General features: G+C 36.2%; 1 protein-coding gene across 1 annotated transcript in view; it reads left to right on the forward strand.

The window, feature by feature from the left end:
• Positions 1-27,721, forward strand: part of LOC150108407 (reelin-like) — a 920,570-nt gene that overhangs the window by 444,648 nt on the left and 448,201 nt on the right. Inside the window, exons 26-28 of the mRNA XM_090390755.1 lie at positions 6,318-6,479; positions 14,535-14,749; positions 21,839-22,005. Coding sequence (XP_090246881.1) covers positions 6,318-6,479; positions 14,535-14,749; positions 21,839-22,005 — 544 coding nt within the window. The remainder of the gene's footprint in view (positions 1-6,317; positions 6,480-14,534; positions 14,750-21,838; positions 22,006-27,721) is intronic.

Genomic DNA, 27,721 nt, shown 5'->3' on the forward strand with positions numbered 1-27,721 from the left:
AAAGATTATTGAGATATATGAGAAGTGCTTATGGAAGATGATAATAACAAGCATAGAAGTAGCAGGGTACAGCATTTTTCAGCAGGATACGAAGGGAAAACATGATGGTGGAGTACTGCTTATGATAAGTGATGACTTATGTCCTCTAAGAGTGGAGGCTTTGGAAGGCAGTGACACTAATGGTTTTGAAAGCATTGAGGTAGAGGTGGGCAAGTCAGGATATTTAGTGGGGTGTTGCTACAAGCCAAGGAGCACAGAGGGTGGGAAGCAGGAGATGTTTAGGCAGTTGAGCTTAGCAAGTGCAAGAAGAATAATTATTATGGGAGATTTTAACTACAGCAGTGTAAGCTGAGAAGAGGTAAATGCATGTAGTAAAAAGGGAATGGAATTTCTATAATTCTTAAGGAACAAATGTCTTAGAGGGAACAAGAGTTTTGGATTTGGTCAGAGAATCAGAAGAACTGATAATAACTGAGATAACATCACCCCCCCCCCCCCAGTTAGAGAGAGAGAGAGTGACCATATGGTTTTTGACTTGGAAGATGAATAGACGAGCAGGAGTATCAAAGAAAAGGTAACGTATGTGGAATTATAATATAGGTGATTATGATAGTCTTAGATATCAACTGGGGCAATTCTATGGAGGGCAGAATTGGAAGGCCAGGATATCGTTAGTGCTTGGGAAATTGTGAAGGAATATTTGTTAGCAGCAATAGTAAGCTGTATTGGAATATTTCATCCTGGAGAAGAAGGTTTTAATACTAGAGGAATAGTACACGTTCAAGGTTTATAGGCACAAGAGGAGAGTGTGTTCCAAATACTGAGTACTCTCGATGTCAGTAAAGCTGTGGGACTGGATGGTATTTCACCATGGGTTTTGAGAGAATGTGCTAAAGAACTGACAGCTCCATAGACCTAGCTCTTCAATGAAAGTCTAGCTATGGTACCCAAGGAATGGAAGGAAGGTAAGATAGTGCCATTGCAGAAGGGTGGTAGCAAACTGGATGTGTCTAACTATAGGCCAGTTTGTGTGTCATCAGTAGTTGTGAAGGTCTTGGAGAAATTAGTGAGGGACTATATACAGTGTTGGGCAGATGAGTGTAATATTATTTGTGAGAATCAACATGGATTTAAGGGGTGCTCTTGCTTTAGTAATATGATCGCTTTTTATAATAAAGTGCAAGAGCAGTTGATGAGGGAAAGGCATACAATGCCATTTTTTTTGGATTTTGCAAAGGCATTTACAGGTGCCACATGATAAGCTGATATTTAAGTTGCATCACATGGGTTTAGATGTTGGGTTAGTCAACTGGATTCATGATTGACTGGCTGATAGGTATCAGAGAGTTGTGTATGGTGGAGCAACATCAAGGAGGCAGGAGGTTACAAGTGGGGATCCACAGGGCTCAGTACTGGGACCTATATTGTTCAACCTTTATATCAATGACATTGTCAATGAATTGCAAGGGGATATTCAGTTATTTGCAGATGATGTAAAGCTGAGAAGGGTTATTAGGAATAGTGGAGATGTAGCAGCCCTGCAAGAAGATTTGAATAAACTAGATAGATGGCTAATCAATTGGGGGTGTCGATTTAATGCAGCAAAATGTAAAGTCTTGAAGTTTGGGATATATCGATTGGAGGCTGCATACTCAATTGGAGGAGCTGTACTGGAGGAAGTAGGAGAGTCAGGAGATCTGGGGTGATGATTGATAGAAAACTGAAATTTATGGAGCATATTGCAAAGGTGGTGAAGGTAACCCAGAGGATTTCTGCAGAGTAGGTGTCCTCACTCGATGAGTCTTTGGACTCCCTGGAGGTGTTGTGTAATAATAATAATAATACTGAGAATGACGCTGACCTGCAAAAATAAAAGAGTTATCATTCCGTTGTATAAGACCCTGATCAGACCACACTTAGACTATTGTTCTCAAATTTGGGTCCCAGGATTTGAATGGGATAAATTAACTGTGGAAAGAGTACCAAGGCAGATAACAAAGATGGTTTCAGGAGTGTACAATATTAGTTATGAGGATTGACTGAGGGAATGTGAACTGCAGAGTTTGGTGGATAAAAGAAGGAGAGATGATATGATATGTTGAAAGTTTATTTTTCACTTGGTTAGAGTATAATAAATTTAGTTTAATCCTTTATCCAAGTGTGAGCAAACAAAGTTTGCACCTGAATGTACCTTCAGGACTGGGGTAAGGTGGTACAACACCAGGGCACTCCTTGCAAAGGTGGAGCAAGCTACCAACACTCCTATCTCAGTATCTCCCATAATGCAAAATGCATCTCCTTGCAGATATGTCTAATGTTATGTATTAATGGAAGGGGCCACAACCCAGACTAGTTTCGACCTTTATTGAGGTCTCTTCAGTGGGAGCCAGGCCCAAGTGGAGATACCAGGCAGAAGCATTAGCAGGTCATCTCTAGCTATAGGAGTTGCCAAATGGTGTGCTATCCTTTTTTAATAAATTACTCTGGATTTAGAGAAAGATGTTGAAAGTTTATTTTTCACTTGGTTAGAGTATAATAAATTTAGTTTAATCCTTTATCCAAGTGTGAGCAAACCCAGTCCTGAAGATACTTTTAGGCACAAAATTTTTTTGCTCACACTTGGATAAAGGATTAAACTAAATTTATTATACTCTAACCAAGTGAAAAATAAACTTTCAACATCTTTCTCTAAATCCAGAGTAATTTATTAAAAAAGGATGGCACACCATTTGGCAACTCCTGTAGGTAGAGATGACCTGCTAATTCTTCTGCCTGGTATCTCCACTTGGGCATGGCTCCCACTGAAGAGACCTCAATAAAGGTGGAAACTAGTCTGGGTTGTGGCCCTTCCCTTAATGCATAACATTAGACATATCCGCAAGGAGATGTGTTTTGCATTATGGGACATGCTGAGATAGGAGTGTTGGTAGCTTGCTCCACCTTTGCAATGAGTTGCCCTGGTGTTGTACCACCTTACCCCAGTCCTGAAGATACTTTCAGGCGCAAACTTTGTTTGCTCACACTTGGATAAAGGATTAAACTAAATTTATTATGATATGATATGATTTAGACTTTTAAACTGCTGAGAGGTGGTTACAGGGTTGACACTGGGGAGTTCTTTCGCTTGGTTGAACAGTGGGAAGGAGTAATGACAAGGGGGGGGGCATCCCTGTAAGTTACAAAACTAAGCTGTGAGCAATTGATGAAGAGTTGTTGAACAGTGGAATGCATTGCCTGATAGAGTGGTGAGAGCAAGAACGGTCAATGAGTTTGTCAGATCTTGAATGATGGCTCTTTCACAAATAGAACCGCTCCATTCAAGATTTAACAAGAGAACAACATCAAGCAAAAGCACACTTGTACTCTTGGCAAAACAGACATAATATGTGAAGATGCAGAAATTAACTTTGCTTTTAAAGGAATTACAATATAAAAGAAGAGGTTGAATCTTAAATTAAAATGAAATCGAAGGAGGAAATAAATATTAAATTGTACTATGTTTAAGGTTATTGTCTAAAATAGATGGAATCTTAGTTTGTCAAAAACATCAATGTTAAAATATGGCATGTATAAAGTCGTGTATCATTGTGCGAACGAAAGCTCAAAGGTTGCAGTTTGACCACCGAAGATGACGTAACGAGTGATGAGTAGGCATTTATGGAAGGCGCGAGAAATTCGCATTCCCCGAAAAAAGCGATGCGCATACAGCAAGGAGGTGACAGCAAATGGGAGAGCATCTTAGACAAGTTTGGAGTGCTGAACGAGGGCGCTATAATGGGGTTTAAAACGGATTCACATCGTTGAGAGAGACTTCTTTTTGCTTCCTTTTACGTTTTTCTCCTTGTTTCTGTGGTGTTCCCCGGTCACGTGTGCCCTCCCCGTGGGTCTCCTGCTCAAAGTTCCCAAGCAGATCAGCATGCCTGATACCAAATAAGACGTGTGAAGAACGTCAAAGGGGCAGAGTGTTTCCCATTGCTGAGCAACGCGAGTCGAAGAAAATATAGCACGAGATGACGGCAGTGTTCGAGTTTTAGACCATCGGTGTGGATCTAACTGATGAGAAAGTAGCAAAGGATTCCTTTGAAGGTAAATCATGTTAGAAACAGCAACGCAAAACGTTCATCAGCCCAGAAGAAACAAGTGGCTAATTCGGGACGAGCATTTGGCGGCAATCCATCATACAGAGGGACAATCTATAACAAAGAACAGATGGAAGGATCAAGAACACATCTAACAAGGTGGTAATGTACAAATCTTCCCTTTTATGTGTTATCTGTTGGTGACAAAGGTCTAAATTGGACAGAGTTTAGAAAAGAAGAGAGAGAGATTTTTGAGACAGTTTCCTGTGTTATGTTAATCGAATTGGACTGGTAGTCTACGTTCATAAGTTGTCTAGACCAAGTTTAATGTATATGGGTTGTTAGTAGCAGTAATTTAGTTTTAACCGACATCCATGTTTGTGATCTAGATGAACATAAGATTCTCATGAGTGTGTTTGAATAGCCTGTCTGTTTGATTATTATTACCCTGCTTTATTTGTAATTTAGTATTAACCTTGATTTGCTTGATTATATGTGTTGTTTAAATTGTAATGTTCTTAGATAAATAATAAATGTGTTTTCCCATGTATACCTGAGTTTGTCTGAGTAAGAGATTGAATTTTACCACTCACGAAAATATCCAACCTATGTTTACAGGAAAAAAAGGGGAATTTAAGATTGTCAAGGCCATGACTGTATTACTGAGAACTCAATTTATTTAATTACTTAATCTATATAAGGTATTACTTGAATTCTGGGAAAGTTTCTTTGGATAAAAATTTCTATCCTAGAGTTCTGACTGGCGCAGCATAAACAAATAAATTTTGTCATATTTAAGAAAACAACGACGTAACAGTTCAAGCAGTGGTATGATAGACTGTGTTTCCTGAGAAGGACCTCTCCCACAATGAGTCTTTTGACTCCATGGAGGCCTGAATAATAATAATTTTTTTTTTTATTGAACTCTCATATATTTACATATATACAATGATCATCTTGAGTAACATTCAGTATATTATTTTACGAGGTTCAGCACTAAGTGCTATATATAATGAGATTTCAATAATAATGATAACATTGTTTTTTTTTTTGCTATTTTTTAAATAACAATCATAGTAATAATTTACAATTACTAGTTCCGAGTTACACAAATTATATAATATTACATGTTGTAGTTTACTTTTTTTTTTTTTTTTTCAAAGTTTGAGAAAGTGTGATTATACAACAGTATTTACACATATGCAATTAAAATATTATATTTCCTAATTCTCACAAACATACAATGTAAACTCATTATTTACATATTTTTTTAATAATAAGAATAATTTATTACATTATTTTTTCATGTTACGTAGTAATATTATATTAATGATATTATCACATAATAATGTATCTTCTTTATTGTTATATACTTTACTCACTTTAATAATCTTGGGAGAGATGTAATCTTGGATGAGATATAATTTCTCAGCTTTCATCCTCGAAGCTTACTTGTTAGCTTATCTGAGGATGACACCAGTTAGTTATTATTTATTGGTTTGTTTGCTGTGTTGGGAAGCTATGAAATCAAATCTATGTTTAATAGTTTGATTTCCATTGCAGCCGTTGATTGAGAAATTCACACGCGTGCACACACACGATAACTTGGAATGTCTTGATGCTTTGCTGAACTGGAAGCCTGAACAAATATATTGTGTTTCATTAAGTTTGTATGGTATTTTGGGTGCATAATACCATAGTATATCCTTAGAGCTCTTTTCAGGCTATTGTAGTTTGTAAGGTTTCTGTATTCAAAAGTTAATTTGTTTATCATGTCTGGGATGTAGAAGTTTCATGTGGCCTTTCTGTAGTGATTATTGTATTTATATTGATATAATTAATTGTCTGGGGTCTTGTTATATGGTATGTATTTCTGACTGTCCTGTAGTTGGCATCGAAATAATGTTTTAGCAAAGTTGCATAGTGACATAAATGTTTTGCTATCGGTATTTTGTGTTCTGACATTGCAGTGTATATAAAATCGTTATTGTCTCTTTGTTCCCAAAAGATATCAGTTTTATCATTTTGTACTGTAACGACATTAATCTATTTAGTTTGTAGTAATAATATATGTAATAATGTAATAATAATAATGATAATAATTTTAAGGTTTCAAATGAAGCAGCTTATACATAAAAGCAAAATGAAAAAATAAAATAACCTTTACTAAGATAAACAAACAGAAGTATTCTGTTTAAACCTAAATCATTTTAATTCATGTGTCTTACTTATGTGTAGATGTCATCCCAACATGGAATATGGTCAGCAATGACAAGAACATCAGTGAAGTATTTTTGCAGCTCTGCTAAAAAGGTTTTGGTATTTGATGGTCCTGAAAGGTGGAAGTTTGTTGTAAGCAAGCCGATGGATTTGATTCAAGGCTATGTTATCATGTTTAAGGTAATTCCATTTCTGAATATCACAAATGAATGAATTATCATCATAATGAGATGTGTTAAGTAATTTTTTCAGTTTTTCCCAATTAAATTACATATCCCTAATAAAGCATTAAAGAAGTGATTAATACTGAATTTTTACCATACCTTTTGCTATGATTACAACCACTGCCTCAATGCATTGAATGAATTCAGAATAGAGATATCTATAGTAATTTTTCATTATTCCTTCACTACTAACATATATCAGTTCACAGGTCACTTGAATTGATTTAAAACTGAGAAAGAGAGATAATGAAGAGTTCTGGAGAATATTCTTTGAATTCACTGTGTAAGCAGTAGAAATGTAACATCATATTCCTGAAGAAACATCTTACTCCCTTTACCCTCTGATAAAAACATTACCAGTGCAGTTGAATGGCAGATCAGGTAAATTGTGGCATTCATCATTTCTTTAGAGAATGATAAGAAAATCTCCTTTCACATAGTGGTTATGCTTTTCACAACCATATGCCTGGGAAAGGAGTGTCCTTGGTTTGATTCCCATCTCCGACATGAAGAGCTTAAGGATCTTTCTCAGACATAGCCAAGTTAGCCGGTCTTGGGCGTGGATAGGGGGTTTCCTCCAAGCAGGCAAACCGGCCCCCCGTGAACACGCAGCTACAGTCATAGAATATACCGAGAGACATAGGGCTAGTCACCTTATCCTTGGGACGGGTATGACTTAGAAGGGCTTAAGATAGCTCTGTAACAGGCCAGTAGACCTAACACGTAGAAGGGAGAAAAATTTATTATAAGGAAAGTGGACACAGCAAACAGTACTGTATTAGTGAATGTGTAAGGATGGTCATTAAGAAAAAGAGGGACATAGAATGAATGGACACTAGTAGGGTCTGGCAAAAAACTGGTAACTTATGATAAAGGAGAGATGTCAAGGTCAGGTGTGGTGGGATCAATGCTTAGACCCTTTCACATCTCTATCTGAAACATGACATGGATAGGGCTGGTTACAGATCTAAAACTGAATTACTGTTTTTGTTTCTCAATGCTAAAAGCAATAGAAATAGGGGGGGTGGGTAAATTTGTTAGCATTGAGTCAATTTGCTTGAAAATCATTAGTATAAGGAAACATTGATTGCATGAGGATGACATATTGATAAAATGGAGGGATGTGATTTTTTTTTAAGAACAGTAAAGGTAAGAGAAGGATGGAAATAGCAGGCAAATTGTGCCCACATATACTGTCTCAGTGATTTGAATGTGTATGAAGAAGAAGACAAATGGGATGATATTTGAATAGGTGTTATAGGATATCATCTGATGAAATTTTTCATTATACTTGGCATTATCCTCTCCAATGTCTCCATATCGTGTTGAAAATAGGTGACCGGGTCTGAGCACAATAGTCCAAGCGTGGTCTGACTAGTGCCTTATACAGTGGCACAACCACTTCCTTATCCTTGCATGTTAGAGTACTTCTTATCACAGCAGCACTATGATGTGCAACCTTTGCAACACTAACACTAATGTCCTCTAAATTTCAGTCTACTGTCAACCATCATGTCCAAATCTCTAATCTCATCCACTTCATGCAGTACGGCACCATCGATATAATACACAGCCTTATATTTCTGCACTCCAATGCAACAACTTGCATGTATTGATATTAAAACTACAACTCCACTCTTTTGTCTGAGTAAAAAGTCTGTTCAAATCTTCCTGAAGGGATTCAGCCTCAGCAGTGCTGCTTATAATTCTTCCCAACTTTTCATCATCAGCAAATAACGTAAGTTCCTCAGTCAGTCTACACGATATATCATTTGCAAACAAGTTAAACAGCAGGGGCCCAAGAACAGAACCCTGGGGCATGCCACTGGTCTATCCTTCTTTTTTGAGACTCTGCTCCATCATACACAACCTGCTGGTATTGTTCAGAGAGCCAATCTTTGATCCATCTAACCAAACTATCTGTTCCCATCCTCTGCAGTAGGTACACCAATTTATCATGTGGTAATCTATCAAACACTTTTGCAAAGTCTAAGAATATCACTGTATATGATTCTCCCTTATCTAACACACTCGTCACCTTATAAAATGCAAGTAAATTAGTAAAACAAGATCTACCCTTTACAAATCCATGCTGACCATAAAGAATGCTATGTCTATTAACCCAATTCTGTATTCTATTCCTCACCAATCTCTCCAGCACCTTCACCATGACTGCAGTTATACAGACTGGGCTGTGGTTGGAGATTCTGTCTTAGAACCATGCTTGTGGAGTGGTACTATTTTTGCCTTCTTTCGACTCCTTAGGAACCCTACCCACTGCAAGACTTTCATTAAATAACCACGTCAAGGGCATAACCAACTGTGGTGCACATTCCTTAAAAATGCATGCTGATATGTCATTCATTCCCACAGCCTTATTCACATCTAACCCAACTAACATCTGATACATCTCTGTTTCTTTCACTTCCGATTCTCCTAATACTTGTCTCCCTTCTATATATTGTACCAGATCATTTATACCAGTATGATATACGCTGATAAAGTGCTCGTTCAATAATTCCACTATATCCTTCGCTGCTGTTAGTCTGCTGCCATGACTATCCACCAGTGTTAGTCTGCCATAATTATTCTTCCTCTTGCTGGCCATGTAGTGGAAAAATTCCCTTGATTTAACCTTGGCCTGACCAGCCAGTCTCCTCTCATACTACACCTTTTCTTTCTTTACCATGCTCGTCACCTTTCTAGCCTTCACTTGATTCTCGTGGAAAGGCTTAGATGTTGGTTATGCATTTTCACTAAATTATTTCAGGAAATTACAACGTACTAGGATATACATTAAAATAAATTTTAATATATTTCTATATTTCGGCAACATCACGCTGCCATTTTCAAGAACTTAGGTACAAGATATGTGCATGCAGGCACAGCAAAAACAATAAATGAGTAAGAAGAATGAAGCTAATATTTCTCCTAAAGTCCTGATGGTGCCCTCTAGCGGGCGATGTTGGTATTCTTGGGCGATTGGGCTGAAGGTCTTCTGATGTAGGTTTCCCAAATTTGAGGAAGTCTCATGCAGCCAAATTTGTTGAGGTTAGGCTCGTTTTTTAGGGCTGAAGCTGATTCTATGAAAAGCCTTTCATATCTGTATTTGCTACGGTGTATTATCCTGGCTTTTTTCCACCGTATTCTATGGCAGGTATCCAGAGCATGGTCAGCAAGACCAGTATGTTCAGAAAACAATAATACTTGCCACTGTTCACAGAACACTCAATCAGGTAGTTGTGGAAATAATTCATATTTTCACTGACGGAATTAATGTCATATCAAGGAAGAAATTCCAAGAAATTCATTGTAATGTTAAAGGCAGTCTTAAAATATTACCTAAATTTGAGACAAATTAATGCAGACATACTTATTGATGTTTTGGTAGTGCTTCCCTGCTGATGCTGACTCTAAAAATAGTCTCTCATTCTAGATTTTTAGCAACTTCTACACTGCACTATAGTCTTCTATTTAATCATATGTGACAATATTCAAAGCATGATCTGCTACCTCCTGACTTGTCATAATTGTGATAGGAAATGCAGTTAGAACATAAAAACTTATGTATATTAACAAATATAACAAATAATAAAATTTGTTAATAAAAATAGAAAAAGGCTTATGTTAATAAATCTTCCTCTCTGTTCACAGTAGGCCATATTACATACATGTTATAGATGTGTTTAGTACATGGAGAATAGTTGAAAGTAAGTAGTTTGACATGAGTGTTAAATATGTCATGGAAATGATATTTCTTAAACACTTTGACTGTTTCTTCAGATGCACTCTGCATATATGGAATAGGAATAGTTTTGTTGTGATCTCATGTGTCAGGTGAGGTGGGGAGGATTGCAGAATTTTATCTATTGTATAGGGATTGGGAAAAAAAAGTTTTTTTTTTTTTTTTTTTACAGAATTGGAAAGGACATTCAGCAGCAGTTCTATACTTCTAGTCATCACACATAGAAGTGAAAGATGGGCTTTCACTAAAAAACCAACCAACAAGTTGAGGATTTTCCAGAAAAAAAAAATTGAAAGATCATTACTCAGTATTACCATCGCAGACTTAAGTTAGAGCTCAGACTAGGGCAAGATACGAGGGTGGTCTGAAAAGTTCTCAGCTTAACAATGAAGAAAAAAATTTATAATTTCAAAATTATTTTTAGTTTTTAACATAATCTCCCTTAAGACTAATACATTTATTCCAGCGATACTCCAGCACCATTATCCCATCCCTGTAGTGGTTCTTAGTAAGATCTGCAAAATACCCTTCTACAGCTGCAATCACCTCTTGATTCAAAGAAAAACACTGACCAGCGAGGAAGAGTTTTAGTTTTGGGAAGAGATAGAAGTCAGAGGGAGCCAAATATGGGGAATAGGGTGAATGTTCCAACAATTCATATTGTAGATCCCTTAATTTTCCCATTGCCAAAACACCTTTGTTGGCAGGTGCATTTTCCTGATGAAAGATGATTTTTTTCTTCTGCAAACTGGGTCTTTGCTCACGAATATTTTTGTCTAGTCTGGTTAAAAGATCAAAATAATATTTTTCAGTTATTGTTTTACTCTTTTCAAGATAATTAATAAACAAAATGTCTTTAGCATCCCAAAACACCAATGCCATGACCTTTCCTGCTGATGGAACTGACTTTGTCTTCTTTGGTGGACAAAAGCCGGTTGTTCTGCACCAAAGAAGACAAAGTCAGTTCCATCAGCAGGAAAGGTCATGGCATCGGTGTTTTGGGATGCTAAAGACATTTTGTTTATTAATTATCTTGAAAAGAGTAAAACAATAACTGGGGAGTAGACAATAACAGTGCTTGGAGCATTTTAACAAGAATAAAAGTGATTTTGTGCATCGATTTATTACTATGGATGAGACTTGTTTTAACTGTTGTTTGGATTCTTGTGTGTAATTGTGAATACAAGTCTCATCCATAGTAATAAATCTATGCGCAAAATCACTTTTATTTTTGTTAAAATGCTCCAAGCACTGTTCAGAGGTTTTCATGCGAGTGAGTTTTTGATCTGCTGTGAGCAAGCACAGCACCCATCTTGCACAAAGCTTTTTCATTTACAATTCTTCATGCAAAATATATCCTACACGTTCTTTTGAAAGTTGACCGATGACCAAAAAATTTATCGAATTTAACACTGCAAGGATCTCATTAAAACCGCTTGTAAGGACTCAAACTTCCTTGAAACGATCTTTACTGGTGACGAAATTGAGTATGAGCCCAAAAGAAAGTGCTGAATGGAGACCACCAGAAGAGGGGCATTCGAAAAAAAAAAAGTCGCTTGGAGAAGTCAAAAGTAAAGACAATGCTGATTTGTTTCTATGATTCCAAGGGCATTATCCACAAAGAATTCATTCCTCCTGGCCAAACAGTCATTGGTGAGTTTTATCTTGAAGTTTTGAAGCGATTGATAGCGAGAATTCGTCGCATATGGCAGGCATATCATGCATATCGTGCTGCAGGCAGCTGGTCACTTTTGCACGATAATGCACTATCTCATCGATCAAACATTGTGAGACAGTTTTTGAGCAAAAACCAAGTTTGTGTGTTGGATTACTCGCTGTATTCACCTGATTTAGCACCCTGTGACTTCTTTCTGTTCCCCTGGCTTCATTTGCCGATGAAATGAAAGCGATACCACACCATTGAAAACGTTCATGCGGCAGTAACCACGACCTTCAACAATATCCCAAAAACCGATATATAAAAACTCATTTAACGAATTAATTGACCATGCCAAATGCTGTATCGAAGCTGAGGTTAATTGAAATAAATGATTTGAATAATTGTAATTGGCCTGTGTTTTATTTTCTATAAAAAGTCTGGTTTCTTTTTGGACAGAGGGTGTATGTGGAACTACAAGGCAGGTGATTATGACAAGCTTAAGAAGTAGCTTGAATCTGTGCTATGGCATAAAACACTGCAGGATAAGGATATTAGTAGTGCATGAGATATAGTCAAGGGTCATCTAGAGTAAGCAGTATTAAATTGTATACCTAAGATAAGGAGGGTTAATCTGGTAGGAGTTAGATGGATGCGTAATATTATTAAGCACATGCTACAGAAGAAGAAGAAATTGCTGTGGAGAGTATATAAGGAGAAATATGGGCAAGAAACTCATGAATAGTACAAGACTCAGGCAAGAAAGGTGACCATTGCAAACGAAGGCTAAATCAGATTATGAGAAGAATCTAGCCAAGCATGTCAAAGGAAATGCCAAAAAGTTCTTTAGTTACATAACAAGTAAAAGGAAGAATGACCATGGAAGGTTAACCTTAATGAGTGATAATGGTCACAAGGTGATAGAAACAGATAAAATAGTTCAGTTACTGAGTGACCACTTTGCAAGGGTATATCATCCAAGTGAGGTTACTGCTTTAACATATATGACAGACAGTGATGTTGGAACAAGGGTGAATGAATTGGAGGTTCTTAGGATATTGCAGAAACTCAATGTAAATACAGCTGTGGGATCAGATGAAATATCAGCTCTGGTTTTGTGAGAATGTGCAAGGGAACTCGCAATGCCTCTGACAAGGCTGTTTAATTTAAATCTCAGCTCTGATAGAGTTCCAAGGGATTGGAAAGAGGGCTAAATAATTCCCTTGCATAAGGAAGGTTCTAAGACTTCAGTAGCAAATTATAGACAGATCTGTATCTTAGCCATGGAGGGTAAAGTATTGGAATAATTGGTCAAAAAGAGAACTAAAGAAAGGATAAATAAATATATGATACTGCATGAGGGGCAACATGATTTTGCAAAGGGTAGGTCATGCCTTAGTAATTTACTAACTTTTTATAATAGAGTAACAGCTGAGTTGGATAAAGGAAATGGCTGCACAATGATTCTGCTGGATTTCACAGTTTGATAGAATACCACATGGAACTCTGTTATGAAAATTAGAACAAATGGGAATGGATATGACACTAGTTATGCAGATAAGGATGACTGCTGGACAGATATCAAAAAGTATTATTATTATTATTATTATTACATGACACCTCCAAGGAGTCCAAAGATGCATTGAGGGAGTACACCTACTCTACAGCTCTCCGTCTCCACCACTCAATCCACCAACTATAGCAAACTGCAACCCATTGTTGTCTTGTCCAATTTTTATGGATACAGCACCACTAAAAATGTGTTCTACAATGAGCTGTGTTTAAATGGATGCAGACTACAGGCCTTCAGATACGTCTTGCCACAGTTTTTTAAAATATCCACATACCTGTGTTTGAATAAAACTAACTTACAAGTTGACCTGACATGATGCAGTGATTACATTTTGCTATTATAACCAAAAATCTGTCTTCGTGCTCTGTAGTAGAGCAAGGGTGGCCTCTTAGCAAACATGGTGTAATTTGGAATCTTGTAAGATTCCAAATTCTCTTGCAATATTAGTAATTCTATGGGCTTCTTCAAGGTTTCCAATAATTCTTTCCTGTGTGAAATCATCTATATGATATATTTGAGACATTACAAGATATCTAAGTTTGCAACTTTATTTCTTCATGAAAAGAGCTTCCTTCAAACACAATTCGCTTAGCCTTTTGCCTTTTATTCTTTGAGTGCTGCCACGTGGTTTGAAAATTTGAATGTGTGCCTGCTTTCTACATGACACATGCTGATTTGTCTGAATTTGCAGTTTTAATCTTCAGAAATATTCTTCATCCTTAGATTTTGGACACCAGTATATTTCTGCTCACTTGATTTCTCATCATTCTACCCAGTTTTGTATCATTTGCAGGCAGTTGTATATCTCCAGATAAATCCATTAATGTGTATTAATTTTTCATGCATCTGTTTAAAGATGTTACTGTGATAAAAATACTAGATATAAGTATTGGATATGCACAGAAACCAATTTGTATTAAATTGCACACTGATAAATCCTATTTATTCCATCTCATTAGCTTAATCACTGTGAAACATTTACAATGTTGCTTACTGATGCTATACAAATAATTAGAAAAAATATTGTCTCTGATAGATTAATGTTGGCTGTAGTGATAAATTCATCTGGGATAGTGCAGTACATTTGGAATATTCTCAAGACGCTGGTGTAACATGGAAATTAATGAGTTTTCAATGTTATTCTGGATCAGAATGCTCAGGCTCTCCAAATGAGGCTAGTATTTATTATTCTGGACCACACGGTAACTGGACAAGAGTTTTAATTCCTGTGAAACATGAAATGGCTCAGAAGTAAGTCTTTTTTTCAAAAGATAAGTCTTTTTTTATTAATGAAAATAAAGATGTATTATGGTATATGAGGGGGTACTCAAAAATAAATCGAATCTGAACCTGGTGCATATGCATTTTCTAGTTACCGATGATGCTACCAGGCAGCATGAGTGTGCAGTTTTCTCCACCAGTCTGGCAAGTGATGTCATCCTGTGAACCAGTTCATTATTTGGCTACTTTTTGTTAGTGCTTACAAGCAAGTTTGGTGATTTTTGTGATGGCTGACCACAAGGAACAGAGAGTGTGCATGAAATTTTGTTTTCTTTTTGGGTAAAACTGCAACTGAAACTATTGTTTTGCTTAGGCAAGCCTTTAAGGACAACGCTTTAGGTAAAACAGGTTTATGAATGGTTTTCCCATTTCAAAAACAGGGACATATCAGTTGAAGACCAACCACGATCTGGCCGACCTTCGACAAGCAGAAATGATGAAAACATTGAAAAGGTTTGGCAGGCAATCAATGAAGATAGTCTAAAGACCATTGAGCAAGTTTCTGAAGATATGAATTTGTCATGGAGCTCATGCCAGTGAATTTTAACAGAAGATTTGCAAATGAAACGTGTGACCTCTAAATTTATGCCTCGTTTGCTCATAAAGATAAAAAAAAAAAAAAAATTATGTGAATGTTTGCTGTGATTTGAGGGTGCAAGTTCTTAATGACCAGCACTTTCTTTCAAAAGTTGTGACCACGGATGAGTCTTTGTGCTACAGTTATGATCCAGAAACAAAACAACCATCAACCTAATGGAAACATTCAAACTCACCAAGGCTCAAAAAGGCATATCAAGTTCGATCAAATGTCAAGACAGTGTTGATTTATTTTCTTTTTATGTGAATGGAATTGTACACAAAGAATTTCTTCCTCCTGGACAGGCAGTGAACCAACATTTTTATCTCAACATTTTGAGAAGATTGTGTGACAATGTTCAATGAAAACTGCCCAGAAATGTGGAGTAGTGGTGATTGGTTGCTGCACACGACAATGCTCCAGCCCACACGGCCTTGTCTGTCCAACAGTTCATGATGAAAAACAACATTGCAGTTGTTCCCCACTCACCTGATCTTTTTCTCTCTCTCTCTCTCTCTCTCTCTCTCTCTCTCTCCATGCAACTCTTTTTTATTCCCATGGATAAAGAAACCATGAAAGGTCCACATCAACGAATATGTGGACAAAGTGGAAGAAAAGTTGCTGGAGGCACCATAAACAGTATTCCATTTGAACAGTTCCAGAACTGTTTCCAGCACTGGAAAAAACATCGAGACAAGTACTTTGAAGGAGACTTGAATATTGTATTATTAACTTTAATAAAATTTAAAAAATAATAATAATTCCCATTATTTTAGGGTATCTCCTCATATATATTAATTTGTAAAAATATTTATAAATATTTTTTAAAAATTTAAAATTGGCACTTTTGCATGTTCAAAAATATACAGAAAGGATTTTATTTCAAAGAAGAAGAAGAAGAATAAATATTGATTATTTCCTACCACTTCAAATAGCATTTGCATGTTTAAACTAGAAAAGTTTCAAAAAAATTTTCTTGATTAATGATGGGCCTCCATAGGTCATTCACTTTTGATAATGCCTTTGGTTGGAAATACTTGAGTTCAAATTTCATCTAAGGTGTGAAGAACCATTGTCAGGATGTTTCAAGTGAATATCAGCTAGCAGGTTTTTTTCACCACCTCCCAGAAACTCAGTTTTTGTTTTGTTTTTTTTGAGGGGTGGGGGAACCCTGCTAGCTCCATATGAGACTGGCTAACTCATCTTCATAAAGTAACGTGCAATAGTCCAAGCATGGTCTGACCAATGCTTTATACAGTGGTACAGTCACCTTCTTATCCCTACATGTTAAAGTACTTCTTATCATAATGCAATACAATGTGCAGTTTTTGCAACCAGTGGCATACCCAGGGGAGGGGCCCTTCCCCCCAAAGAAACAGGAAAAAAAAACATTAGAAATTAAGAAGAAAAGCCAAATGGCTATTTTTCTGGCGAAGTTGATAAATTAAGGGGATGAAAATCCCTTATTGTTTTTCAGCCAGTAAGCGAAACTCTAAGATCGAAAACTACGATCTAAGCGTTTCATGCTGACAAACTATCGGCGAATCCAAGCAGAAGTGCCCACTTGGTAGTACCACACCAAGGCAACTCGATGCAAAGGTGGAGCAAGCTCCCTCACTATTCTTGATATTTTCTCATAATGTAAAAATACACAGCTCCTAGGAGATGTAATACTGCTTTACATTATGAGGAGAGGTCACTACCCAGACCGGTTTCAACCTTTTTTGAGGTCTCATCAATGAGTAGCTAGACCTAGATGATATCAAAGTTTTAAGTGAAAAGAACTTACATACCTTTGCTATACGAATGCCAGAAAGGTGTGTGCCACTATATTGTATTATAACATATTATAATTAAGAAGAAAAGCCAAAACGGCTATTTTTCTGGTGAAGTTGATAAATTAAGGGAATGAAAATCCCTTATTGTTTTTTCAGCCAGTACGCTTTTACATATTGTTTTTACATTATGAGAAAATAGCAAGAATAGTGAGGGAGCTTGCTCCACCTTTGCATCGAGTTGCCTTGGTGTGGTACTACCAAGTGGTCACTTCCGCTTGGATTCACCGATAGTTCGTCAGCATGAAACGCTTAGATCGTAGTTTTCGATCTTAGAGTTTCGCTTACTGGCTGAAAACCAATAAGGGATTTTCATCCCCTTAATTTATCAACTTCGCCAGAAAAAAAATAGCTGTTTGGCTTTTCTTCTTAATTATAATATGTTATAATACAATATAGTGGCACACCTTTCTGGCATTCGTATAGCGAAGGTATGTAAGTTCTTTTCACTTAAAATTTTGATATCATCTAGGTCTAGCTACTCAAAAAAGGTTGAAACCAGTCTGGGTAGTGACCTCTCCTCATAATGTAAAGCAGTATTACATCTCCTAGGAGCTGTGTGTTTTTACATTATGAGAAAATATCAAGAATAGTGAGGGAGCTTGCTCCACCTTTGCATCAAGTTGCCTTGGTGTGGTACTACCAAGTGGTCACTTCCGCTTGGATTCGCCGATAGTTCGTCGGCATGAAACGCTTAGATCATAGTTTTCGATCTTAGAGTTTCGCTTACTGGCTGAAAAACAATAAGGGATTTTCATCCCCTTAATTTAAAACATTAGAAAATTTTCCAAAATTCTTTTCTTAATTAAAATTCATTTTTTTAAATATATTTATGTTGTGTCGTGTATTCTATTTCTCTACTACTTATGAATTAGCGATCATTACAGATGCTCAGTCATAGGTCGTATGCAATGCATAGTGTGTATTCTCAAATTGTCTACTCAACTCACCCCCCCCCCAAGATTGCAGAGGAATCAATCACAAATCCTGAGTGATCCAAGAACAGAACCCTTGTGCACACCACCTTCCATTTTTGAGACACTGCTCCATCATATGCAACTTGCTCATATCATTCAGAGAGCCAATCATCAATCCATCTAACCAATATACTACCCATTCCCATTCTCTGCAGTTTGTACACCAACTTATCATGTGGTAAGCTTTTAAAAGCTTTTACAAAGATCTCTCTATACCATTCTCTCATCTAACATTATTGTTACCTTATCATTAAATTATGAGTAAATTGCTAAAGAAAAACCTACCGTTTACAAATCAAGGTTAACCATCATAAAAGACTCCTGTGTCCATCAACCCACATCAACTCCTGTATTTTATTCTTAACCAATTTCTCTTCTCCAGCACCTTGACTACAACTGCCGTTATACAGACTGGTCTATACTTAGAAACATTTGTTCTAGAGCTATGCTTGTGAAATAGTACTATTCTGTCTTTTTTTTTTTTTTCTTGAGTTTCCCATAATCACCCACCTTATAATTCCACATATATCCTTTGTTTTTTTGCAGTAACCATTTCTTGTTTCACTCCTTCCCAAACAAGTGCCTCATGATCACTTTCACCAACAGGTGGCAGTGTTAATATCTCATTAACAACCACATCTTGTGAAGATATCACCAAATCCAATGCACTAAAACCTTGAATTGCTTCTCTCACATGCTGCTTACCCCTCAGAAATTCAACAAACCCACTCTTTTTGTTCCCATACACTATCTCCTTCCATTCTTTATTCCTGTAATTAAATCCTTCCATCAGGATCACCTTCTCTTTTACATATTCAACCAGTTTTCCTAAACAATCAGTATTCTCTACATTCCCAAGCCTATAACAGCATCATATCTGATATACTTCTCTGTTAATTTCTACTTCATGTACAGATTCAAATTCCAACACGTGTGCTATCAACTTCCACATTTTGTGGGCACAATTCCTCTGCAATCATCAACAGTACCCCCTTCTCCTCTTTCACCTTGTTATCCTTACAGAAAATTGTATAGCCTTCCATTTTATTTCCAATGGTACATCATCCTCAGTCAATGAAGTTTTGCTTACACTAATTATATTTGGATGTACTGATTCAGTCAATGCAATAAACTCAGCTTCCTTATTTCAAATCCTCCTTTTATTTGTATATAAACATGATAGTCCTCTGTCTTGACCAACACCAACATTCTCTACTCTGATTGCTATACTACATATCTCTCTCTCTCTCTCTTTGGTCTGATCAACTTAATTTCCCTGATACTGACTCTGATTGCTACTTATATCTATCTCATCCTCACCTTTATGCATTCCATCACTTTGTCCTGCTGCAGTCACATCTTCAACACCATATCCTTCTTCTTCCTACCATAAAACCCATTTGGCTGTGCTCTCCTAATTTATTAGCACCCTGATTCTGTGCTTTCACAGCAAACAATAGCTTTTATAAATGCCCAGCACCAAACTCATTCAAATGCAATCTATCAACTTTAAACCATTCTAACTTCCTTCAAATTCACAAACTGAACCCCCTTTGCCTCAGACAGCTCCATCTTGCTATTTGTTATCTCTCTCTCCTTCTCAACTCACTGTTATCATATCTGAGCAACACACTAATGCTAACAACACTATTATCCCTTAACTCCAACAACTCCTCAAATCTCTATCAACATTTCTGTTTTCACCATCTAAGTCATTCATGCCTATCCACTGATTCTGATGCCTACTCTTTTCTTCTCTGCAACCAGTTATTTTTTTCAATGCTCCACCAGGAAAGTATGTTTTATGTACTTTATTATTCATCACACCTCTAATCACTGAATCCCCATACAATGCTATATGATTATCCTTTGACTCTTTCTTCATACTAACTTCCTCCTTCTCATTTCTCATCTTCCAGATGCTTTATTTCACTTTTCACATTCATCTACTCTTGCCTAAGCTCTTCCACTCTGCTTTGTTATCATTACTAACACTTCTATTCAATTTTTGTTTACCACTGATGCTAGCCAAAATTTCGAAATACCGTAATGTGTCATTTTCATTCACTCTAGCAGTTCACAAATCATTCACATTTTTTGGTAAATACATAAAACAGTTCTCACAATGCATCCACTGAGAAAAATCCAGTTATATATCGATAACAATTTAATCTAATGTAAAAAAGAGTTTCCATGCCCCACCTTAGAACAAATATCTCAGGTTGTTTGCAAGTATAATCTCTGCACTACCTTCAAACCAGTCTGGGAACTGTGTTCTTTTCTGCCATTTACCAAGATAAATTACTACCTTTCTCCTTGCCTGGTGTTTATCAAGCACCCTTCATGTCAACTTGGACAAATGAGTTTGTTCTGCTGAGATTAGAATTTGAGAACATCGGGACTTCATTAAATTCCTGGAATCTGATAAGTCTAGTCTAGTCTTGCTTACCATGCCATTGGTACAGATTTTTCTGGAATCTAATCAAGTTTCTGTTCCATTAAACTTATGAAACTTTATGATACCACTTAAATATTAACCATTATTAATAATACTTGTGTCAAAGTAATCAGAGTTAACTGTTTATAATTTTTTCCTTAATACTCAGTGAGTTATGTAACTTTGCATTTGAATTACAAAAGCTAACTATTTTTTCCCCTTTGAACTCTAATAGCATATTCTCCTGTTACTAAGCTGTGACCAAGACACATGCAAGTAAACACACTTGCTTCATGACCTCGTCTGTTGTGACTCGTGTTTTCAATGCTGTCAACTGATCTTCTCTTTTCTCCTGATGCTGTTCTTGTAACAAGGAAGAAATATATGAGACTTAAAAAATTCTATTTTTTCTGTTAACCATTATTAACAATGTAATAAGCTTGACATCTGTTTCAAATTGTAGGTGCTCCTCAGAGACAGAAATCCAAAATACACACATTGGGAAACTATAAAAATTATGCTTTTCTTAAGTGTACCTGAAATCAGTGTTAAAATCTTAAATTAATGAAGAAAATTAAAAAAAAAAAAAAAAAGCTCACTTACAGATGACTTAATTTTCAGTCATGAGCTACTGTACATTCTGGTTTTCTGTGTAGTCTTTGATGAGAACCAACAATGTTTGAAAAGACAGGTGTCAGGCCTTAATAAAATCCTTAATCAAAAGTACTAATTTTAATTTGGCCTTTCATGTTAATATTGATTCCAGAGGTCATTGCTTTATAGCACTACATTGATATTAACCCCCCCCCCCAACCGGCCGTGACACTACATTGATATTAACCCCCCCCCCCCCAACCGGCCGTGACATCCATAGATGTCCAGCTAAATCTGGATACAATTCTGTAACACCCATTGAATAACATGGATAAGAAGTGCAATTTGGTCTCACTATTTCATCCACATCGGCTGGTAGGGAGGTTCACACAAAAGGCCAAATTAACCTTTGACATGAGTTACCAAGACAACTCGTGTCAAAAGTAATGAAACTTAGTAAACAGTTGTTCATATCTACTCTTTCAAAAATTTTAACGTTTCAAAGCACAAACAGAGCTTTCACATGTGTTATAAAATGATGCATGATCCACCCTTCAAATAATGCTCCAATGCACAAAAGCCTTTTTTTGTTCTTTTCTTCTTTAATTACAAAAAAAGTATGTTTTTAATTTCCTACAGCCAGACTCTTCTTCGTTGGAAGCAAGATTATACCATCTTACATACCTGGACTCCAGTTTCTCCCTTTGCTTTAGATGAAATATATGTTGGACCACCTTGCCACTTTCACTGTTCAGGACATGGACAATGTACATCAAATGGATGTATCTGTGATAAAGGCTATTTAGGTAATTTTTAAAATTATAAATCATTTATAAAATATCAGCTCATTGTTATCCTCAAATGTTTATCTAGTAGTACTGACACCTCAACTTTTTCAGCTAATGCACCTTTAAAGTTATTTTTGTTTTTACATGCTTTTTTTAATAATTATCAAATTATCATAATCATTTTCAAGAGTATTTTCCAAAGGGGTGTTCCAAATAACATGACAGCTTAACAGTACTGATCACACTTTCAAAACCTATGGCACCCTTGTTTCTTGATGTAATTTCTATGAAACCCTATTCAGTTAAGCCTACTTTAATGCTTATTTTTATTGAAAGTTTATTTTTCACTTGGTTAGACTATAATAAATTTAGTTTAATCCTTTATCCAAGTGTGAGTAAACAAAGTTTGTGCCTGAAAATATCTTCAGGACTGAGGTAAGATAGTACAACACCAGGCAACTCGCAGCAAAGGTAGATCAAGCTCTCAACTCCTTGTCTCAGTATCTCCCATAATGCACAGCACATCTCCTTGCAGACATGTATACTGCTATGCATTAAGGGGGGGGGGGGGGGCACTACCCATACCGGTTTCGACCTCTATTGAGGTCTCACATCAGTGGGAGCCAGGCCCAGAGTGGAGGTGGAGATACTAAGGCAGAAGCAATAGGAGAGGTCATCCTTACCTATAGGAGTTGCCAAAAGGTGTGCCACCTTATTATTAAATTACTCAGGATTTAGTAATTTGTTGAAAGTTTATTTTTCACTTGGTTAGACTATAATAAATTTAGTTTAATCCTTTATCCAAGTGTGAGCAAACAAAGTTTGCACCTGAAAATATCTTCAGGACTGAGGTAAGGTAGTACAACACCGGGAAACTCACAGCAAAAGTGGATCAAGCTCTCAACTCCTTGTCTGCGAGTTGCCCGGTGTTGTACTACCTTACCTCAGTCCTGAAGATATTTTCAGGCGCAAACTTTGTTTGCTCACACTTGGATAAAGGATTAAACTAAATTTATTATGCTTACTTTTAGTTATAAAAATGAATTGGATGTAAAAATCTTTTTGCAGTATGTTTTTAAATGAAGATTTTGCATTAATTAACTGTAAATTGATTATGAAAATAAATATAATTAAAAATTATGAAAATTAGAGTTTCATTTAAAATATATTTGCAGAATCTCCAATATTGTGTTTACTATAACCTGAAAGTTCCAAACATCACAGCTTGAATATCATTGGCCTGATGCGACTAAATTGTGTTAAGCCATTAATATTGAAGCTCATCTAGCTATTTAAGTTTATTTCCTTGCTAGTCATGAAGTCTAAATGATTTCATGACTATATACAATTGAGATATACAACTTTCTTTCAATATATATATATAGGTCTTCCTCTCAATTTTTTTTTTCTGAAATTTTTCTTAAACATGCTTGCTTTCTTAATCTTTCATTAAGAAAGATTAAGAAAGCAAGCCACAAATCCAAGATGATGTGGATTAAGAATCCACATCATCTTGGATTACCTCTACTTGCACATTCTTGAATATTAACATCTTCCTCACTGACAATTTGATTACATGCACTATTTATAAGACAGTACAGTGAATGAAAGGACATATAAATATAAGGCTGATAGTTTACATTTGAATGGATTTGGAGTTATGCATTGTCTGGAAGAAGAGCTGGTGAATATGAGATTGGAAATGTGAAATCAGGGTAACGGCAATTACTGGGGAGAATACAGATTAGCATGTGTATAGGCACTGTTGGTGTAAGAACAATCACAAAATGCTCAATATGGATTAGTTAAAATTAGCTGACAGAAGATGGTATAGTTACTGGGATAGAGTGTGAGGTATGGTATTTTCAGAGAGAACAGGATAAGAGTGAGAGCATTACTGATGATAGCAGATAAATTGCAGCAAAAAAAAAAAAAAGTAGGAGTTCAGCAGAATGTCAGAGAAGTAGGAGGTAGCATATCTGAAACTGTGCGATGTAAGATAAAAGCCAACAAGACAAAATATATAATCAGTAAAGTGCAGGTAAAGTAGCTGTTATGTGGGGCCTCAGCTATAGGGACATATATTGTAAGTGGGAAAAGACACATGAGTAGAAGAAAATTGAATTTTTACAGCTACTGAGAAATAAATAAGTTAGGCATCACTTGATGGAATATACCACAGATTTAAGAGTACTTAGATCTGCAGATTTGCAAAGGATGATCTGTCCAAAGTCACTTAAGGGTCAAAGCCAAATAACAGGGAAAAGACCTCCACATTACCTTTAAGGAATGCAGAGAACTGACTTGGCTTCTGACTTAATGTCCAATCCTCTTCTTCAAGTGGTGTGCCCTGTTAGTAGGTTTAGTAGGTATCTACTGGGTATTGGATGAATGATGAGATTTCATGCTGATTGAGACAGCACCAAGTTAAGTAAGGCCCATGCTGTTTTTGTCAGGGAACCAGGGTGAACAGTGAAAAGTCAGCTGCTATAACAAACTTCAACTCAGCATCTGGAGGAAGAACAACAACAAACTCAACAGCAGAGGAACTGAAGATAGGAACCATCAATATAAAGAGTATTAATGGAAAGGAAATTGAAGTTGTAGAAGAACTGGAAAAGTATTGCATAGACATAATGGGCATTACTAAAACAAGGAAGACAAAAACAGGTGGCATCTTACTAAATAATTAGTTTATGATGTTATATTTGGGCAATAACAATCAATGAAAGAAAAGAGTAGCTACAGCATTCAACACCAAATGTTGAATTGTTTGGTTTAGAGTAGAGTTATGTGGTCAATTTCAAAATGGGAAAATGGACAGTGAAACTTATCTGCAGGGCCATGGCCAGGTTAGATCACGCCGTGAGGCAAACAATTAAATATTGCCCTGATGGATTATAAGACAAAAATATAAGAAAATCTTCAATTGCTAATTTGTTTTTATTACAAGAGAAACACTGAAACAAAACGAATTACATAATAATATTAATTAAATGTTTTCTCTACGGGGATATCGCACAAAAAAAAAAACTTTTTATAAGCTCTTCTAAATTTAAATTATAAGCTATGTCTGCCTCTATCGATTTAGTTGCTAGACCAACCAATCTTTCTTTGTTCATTGCTGTTCGCAAATAATTTTTAATCAGTTTAAGATTGGAAAAATTTGTTTCTGCACTTGCTATGCTAACAGGAATTGTTAGCGTAGCGACGTCGCCTGCCACAATATGGCTGAATGAACACCCTTATTAAGCCGCGCCTTTAGGCAGGCTGCCTCTATGCTACACCCTTTTAACGGTGCTGCTTATCTGTGCCTATGGTCCCATAGAATATTCTTCTAAGGAAGAAGTGGAGAAATTTTTGAGTCATTAGAGCTGGCAGCTGGCATAAAGAAAATGGAAAAAGTGATTTTTGTTAAGATCTAAACAGCAGAGTATGAAATGAATCCCACCAGGCATATAGGAATGTTTTAGGAAAATTTGGAGAGAAGGGCAAGACTAATAATAATTGGACTATTCATTACTAATACCATGGCTGTCTCATCAATTTGTTTGTATATTTTCCCCTTCCATGTGAAATATCCTGCATGTATTGTGAATTTGAATAGTTCAAATATATCGGGGGGGGGGAGTGTGACTTCAGTAGATTGAGGGTTTCTATTAGTGGTACATTTGTGAATAGTGAAGTGATGTCAAAGCTTACTATTAAGTCTGAGCTTTTTAGGGTGAGGTGTTGTAAGATGCTTTTTAGGTGTGCTGAATTTTTGATAAAGGAGGGAGAATTGTTAGTGAGAGTGGCTAGTAGCTTCGCTAAATGTCTAGCCAGTTTGTATGTGGGACTATTTATACTGTCCACAATTGGGCATAGGGGTGTGCCTGGTTTGTGAATTTTTGGTGATCCATAGATCCTCGGTGTTTTAACATGGAAGGGTTTGAGTTTGTTAACTGTGTCTTTGGGCCAGGAAGTGACTTTTTTTAATAATTTTCGTGCCTTATTCTTTTGTGTGTTGGTGGGATTGCGATCTATAATTTTGTATGTTGACTGATCTTGTAATAGTGTGTGCATTTTGTTTTCATATTCTTAATTATTATATTAATTATTTACTTAGTTTCTGTGTTCTATTATACCGTTAAAATAATAAACAACATGTTCGACGAACACATAAGTCTGTCCACACGTTTAAGTATACAAAGCAATACATAGTCTATATTTAAGTTGTGAGTCAGCAGTTAGAATTGAAGAGATTACAGGAAGATGGTTTGATGTAAAATCAGGGATAAGACAAGGATGCACATTATCTCCACTCTTATTTGTCATCTATATAGATTGTATTATGAAAGAGAAGTGGCATTATCAGAGATATCAAACTTAGCTCTTTGTTTTATGCAGATGATGTTGTACTCCTAAATACATCCAATGTGAGTCTCCAGTATTCTGTATCTAAAATGCATAACAACTGTAACAAATTTGTCATGGAAATTAGCAATAAAAAAAGGACCAAAACTATGATGATAGTCAAAAACATAAACTTCAGTTGCATTCTCAATGAACTTAGAGATCAAATAAACTATTTCAGCCATTTAAGCACGGCTTTTAGTGTGAATGGCAAATTAAATTTGGGCATCAACAACAGAATAAGCAAGGCAAGGCTGGTATGGTGGAGAGCCATTTGAATAAATTTATATGAAGTAAGAGAAAAATTAGCCAAAATACCAACTAGTATGCAAGACAGTGTTCAAACCAGTTTTAAGTTTTGGATCTGAGAGTCAGGTTAGACATAAAGCACTTGATCAAAGACTAGAGATCACACATATAAGAGTTCTGAGAAAAATTAGAGGTGTGAACAGATGGCATCAGTGGCAGAATCATTAAAAATGAAGATATTAAAAGGAACTTCACATTATTAGCATTCAAGAGTGTTTGAACAGAGCTAATCCATGCTAGTCTGGTGACCTAATCAGAAATGGAGAGGAAAGATTAGCAAAGCAGGTGATTGATATCAAGATGGAAGGAAAGAGACCCATAGGAAGACAAATCTAGATGGATGGATTCAGTCATAAGTGCCTTAGAAGAACAAAATGTTAGATACAACAATATTGGAGTGCTGACAAGTAATAGACTAATTTGGATGAAAATTGTTGATAGGAGATTAATAATAATATAAACTTTATGTAGTGCTATCATAGTAGCCTGAACACTTCTGGAGGGTACATATGAGAAAATTGATCATGATGATGATAATGATTAGCATACAAAAAAGGTGGCCACATTGCCACTAATTGTGAAAGCAGTCATGCAGTCTTGATATTGAAGATAGCTAAAAGTGTGGAATTTTCAATTAAAAAAGGGTATATAGTTATCATTACACAGCTGGTAATTACAACATATTTATTACACTGCTTGAAACATCACATATAAAATGGGAAGGGTTATAGTAGTGCAAATCAAATGGACAAAGGATGTTTAAAGAAAACAGTATCAGACTTCATATATAGAGTCAGAAGAAATAATCAAGTGAGAATTAAATTGATAAGTTGCATCATTAAGGAGTAGCCAATACAAAAAATGTTGTGGATGGTGTATAAGGAGAAAGATGATTGGCAGGCTCAAGAACATTGCAAAGCACAAGCAGATGACCAGCATAATATGGAAACTAAAATCAGAGTAAGTAGCCAAGTGAACCAAAAAAAAATCCTAGAAATTTTTTCGCAAGTGTGGCAGTAAAAGAAGGAAT

This window comes from Typopeltis vanoorti, chromosome 3 (genome assembly GCF_054136105.1).
Source record: "Typopeltis vanoorti isolate ZY-2024b chromosome 3, IOZ_Tvanoo_1.0, whole genome shotgun sequence".
Lineage (NCBI taxonomy): Eukaryota > Metazoa > Arthropoda > Arachnida > Uropygi > Thelyphonidae > Typopeltis > Typopeltis vanoorti.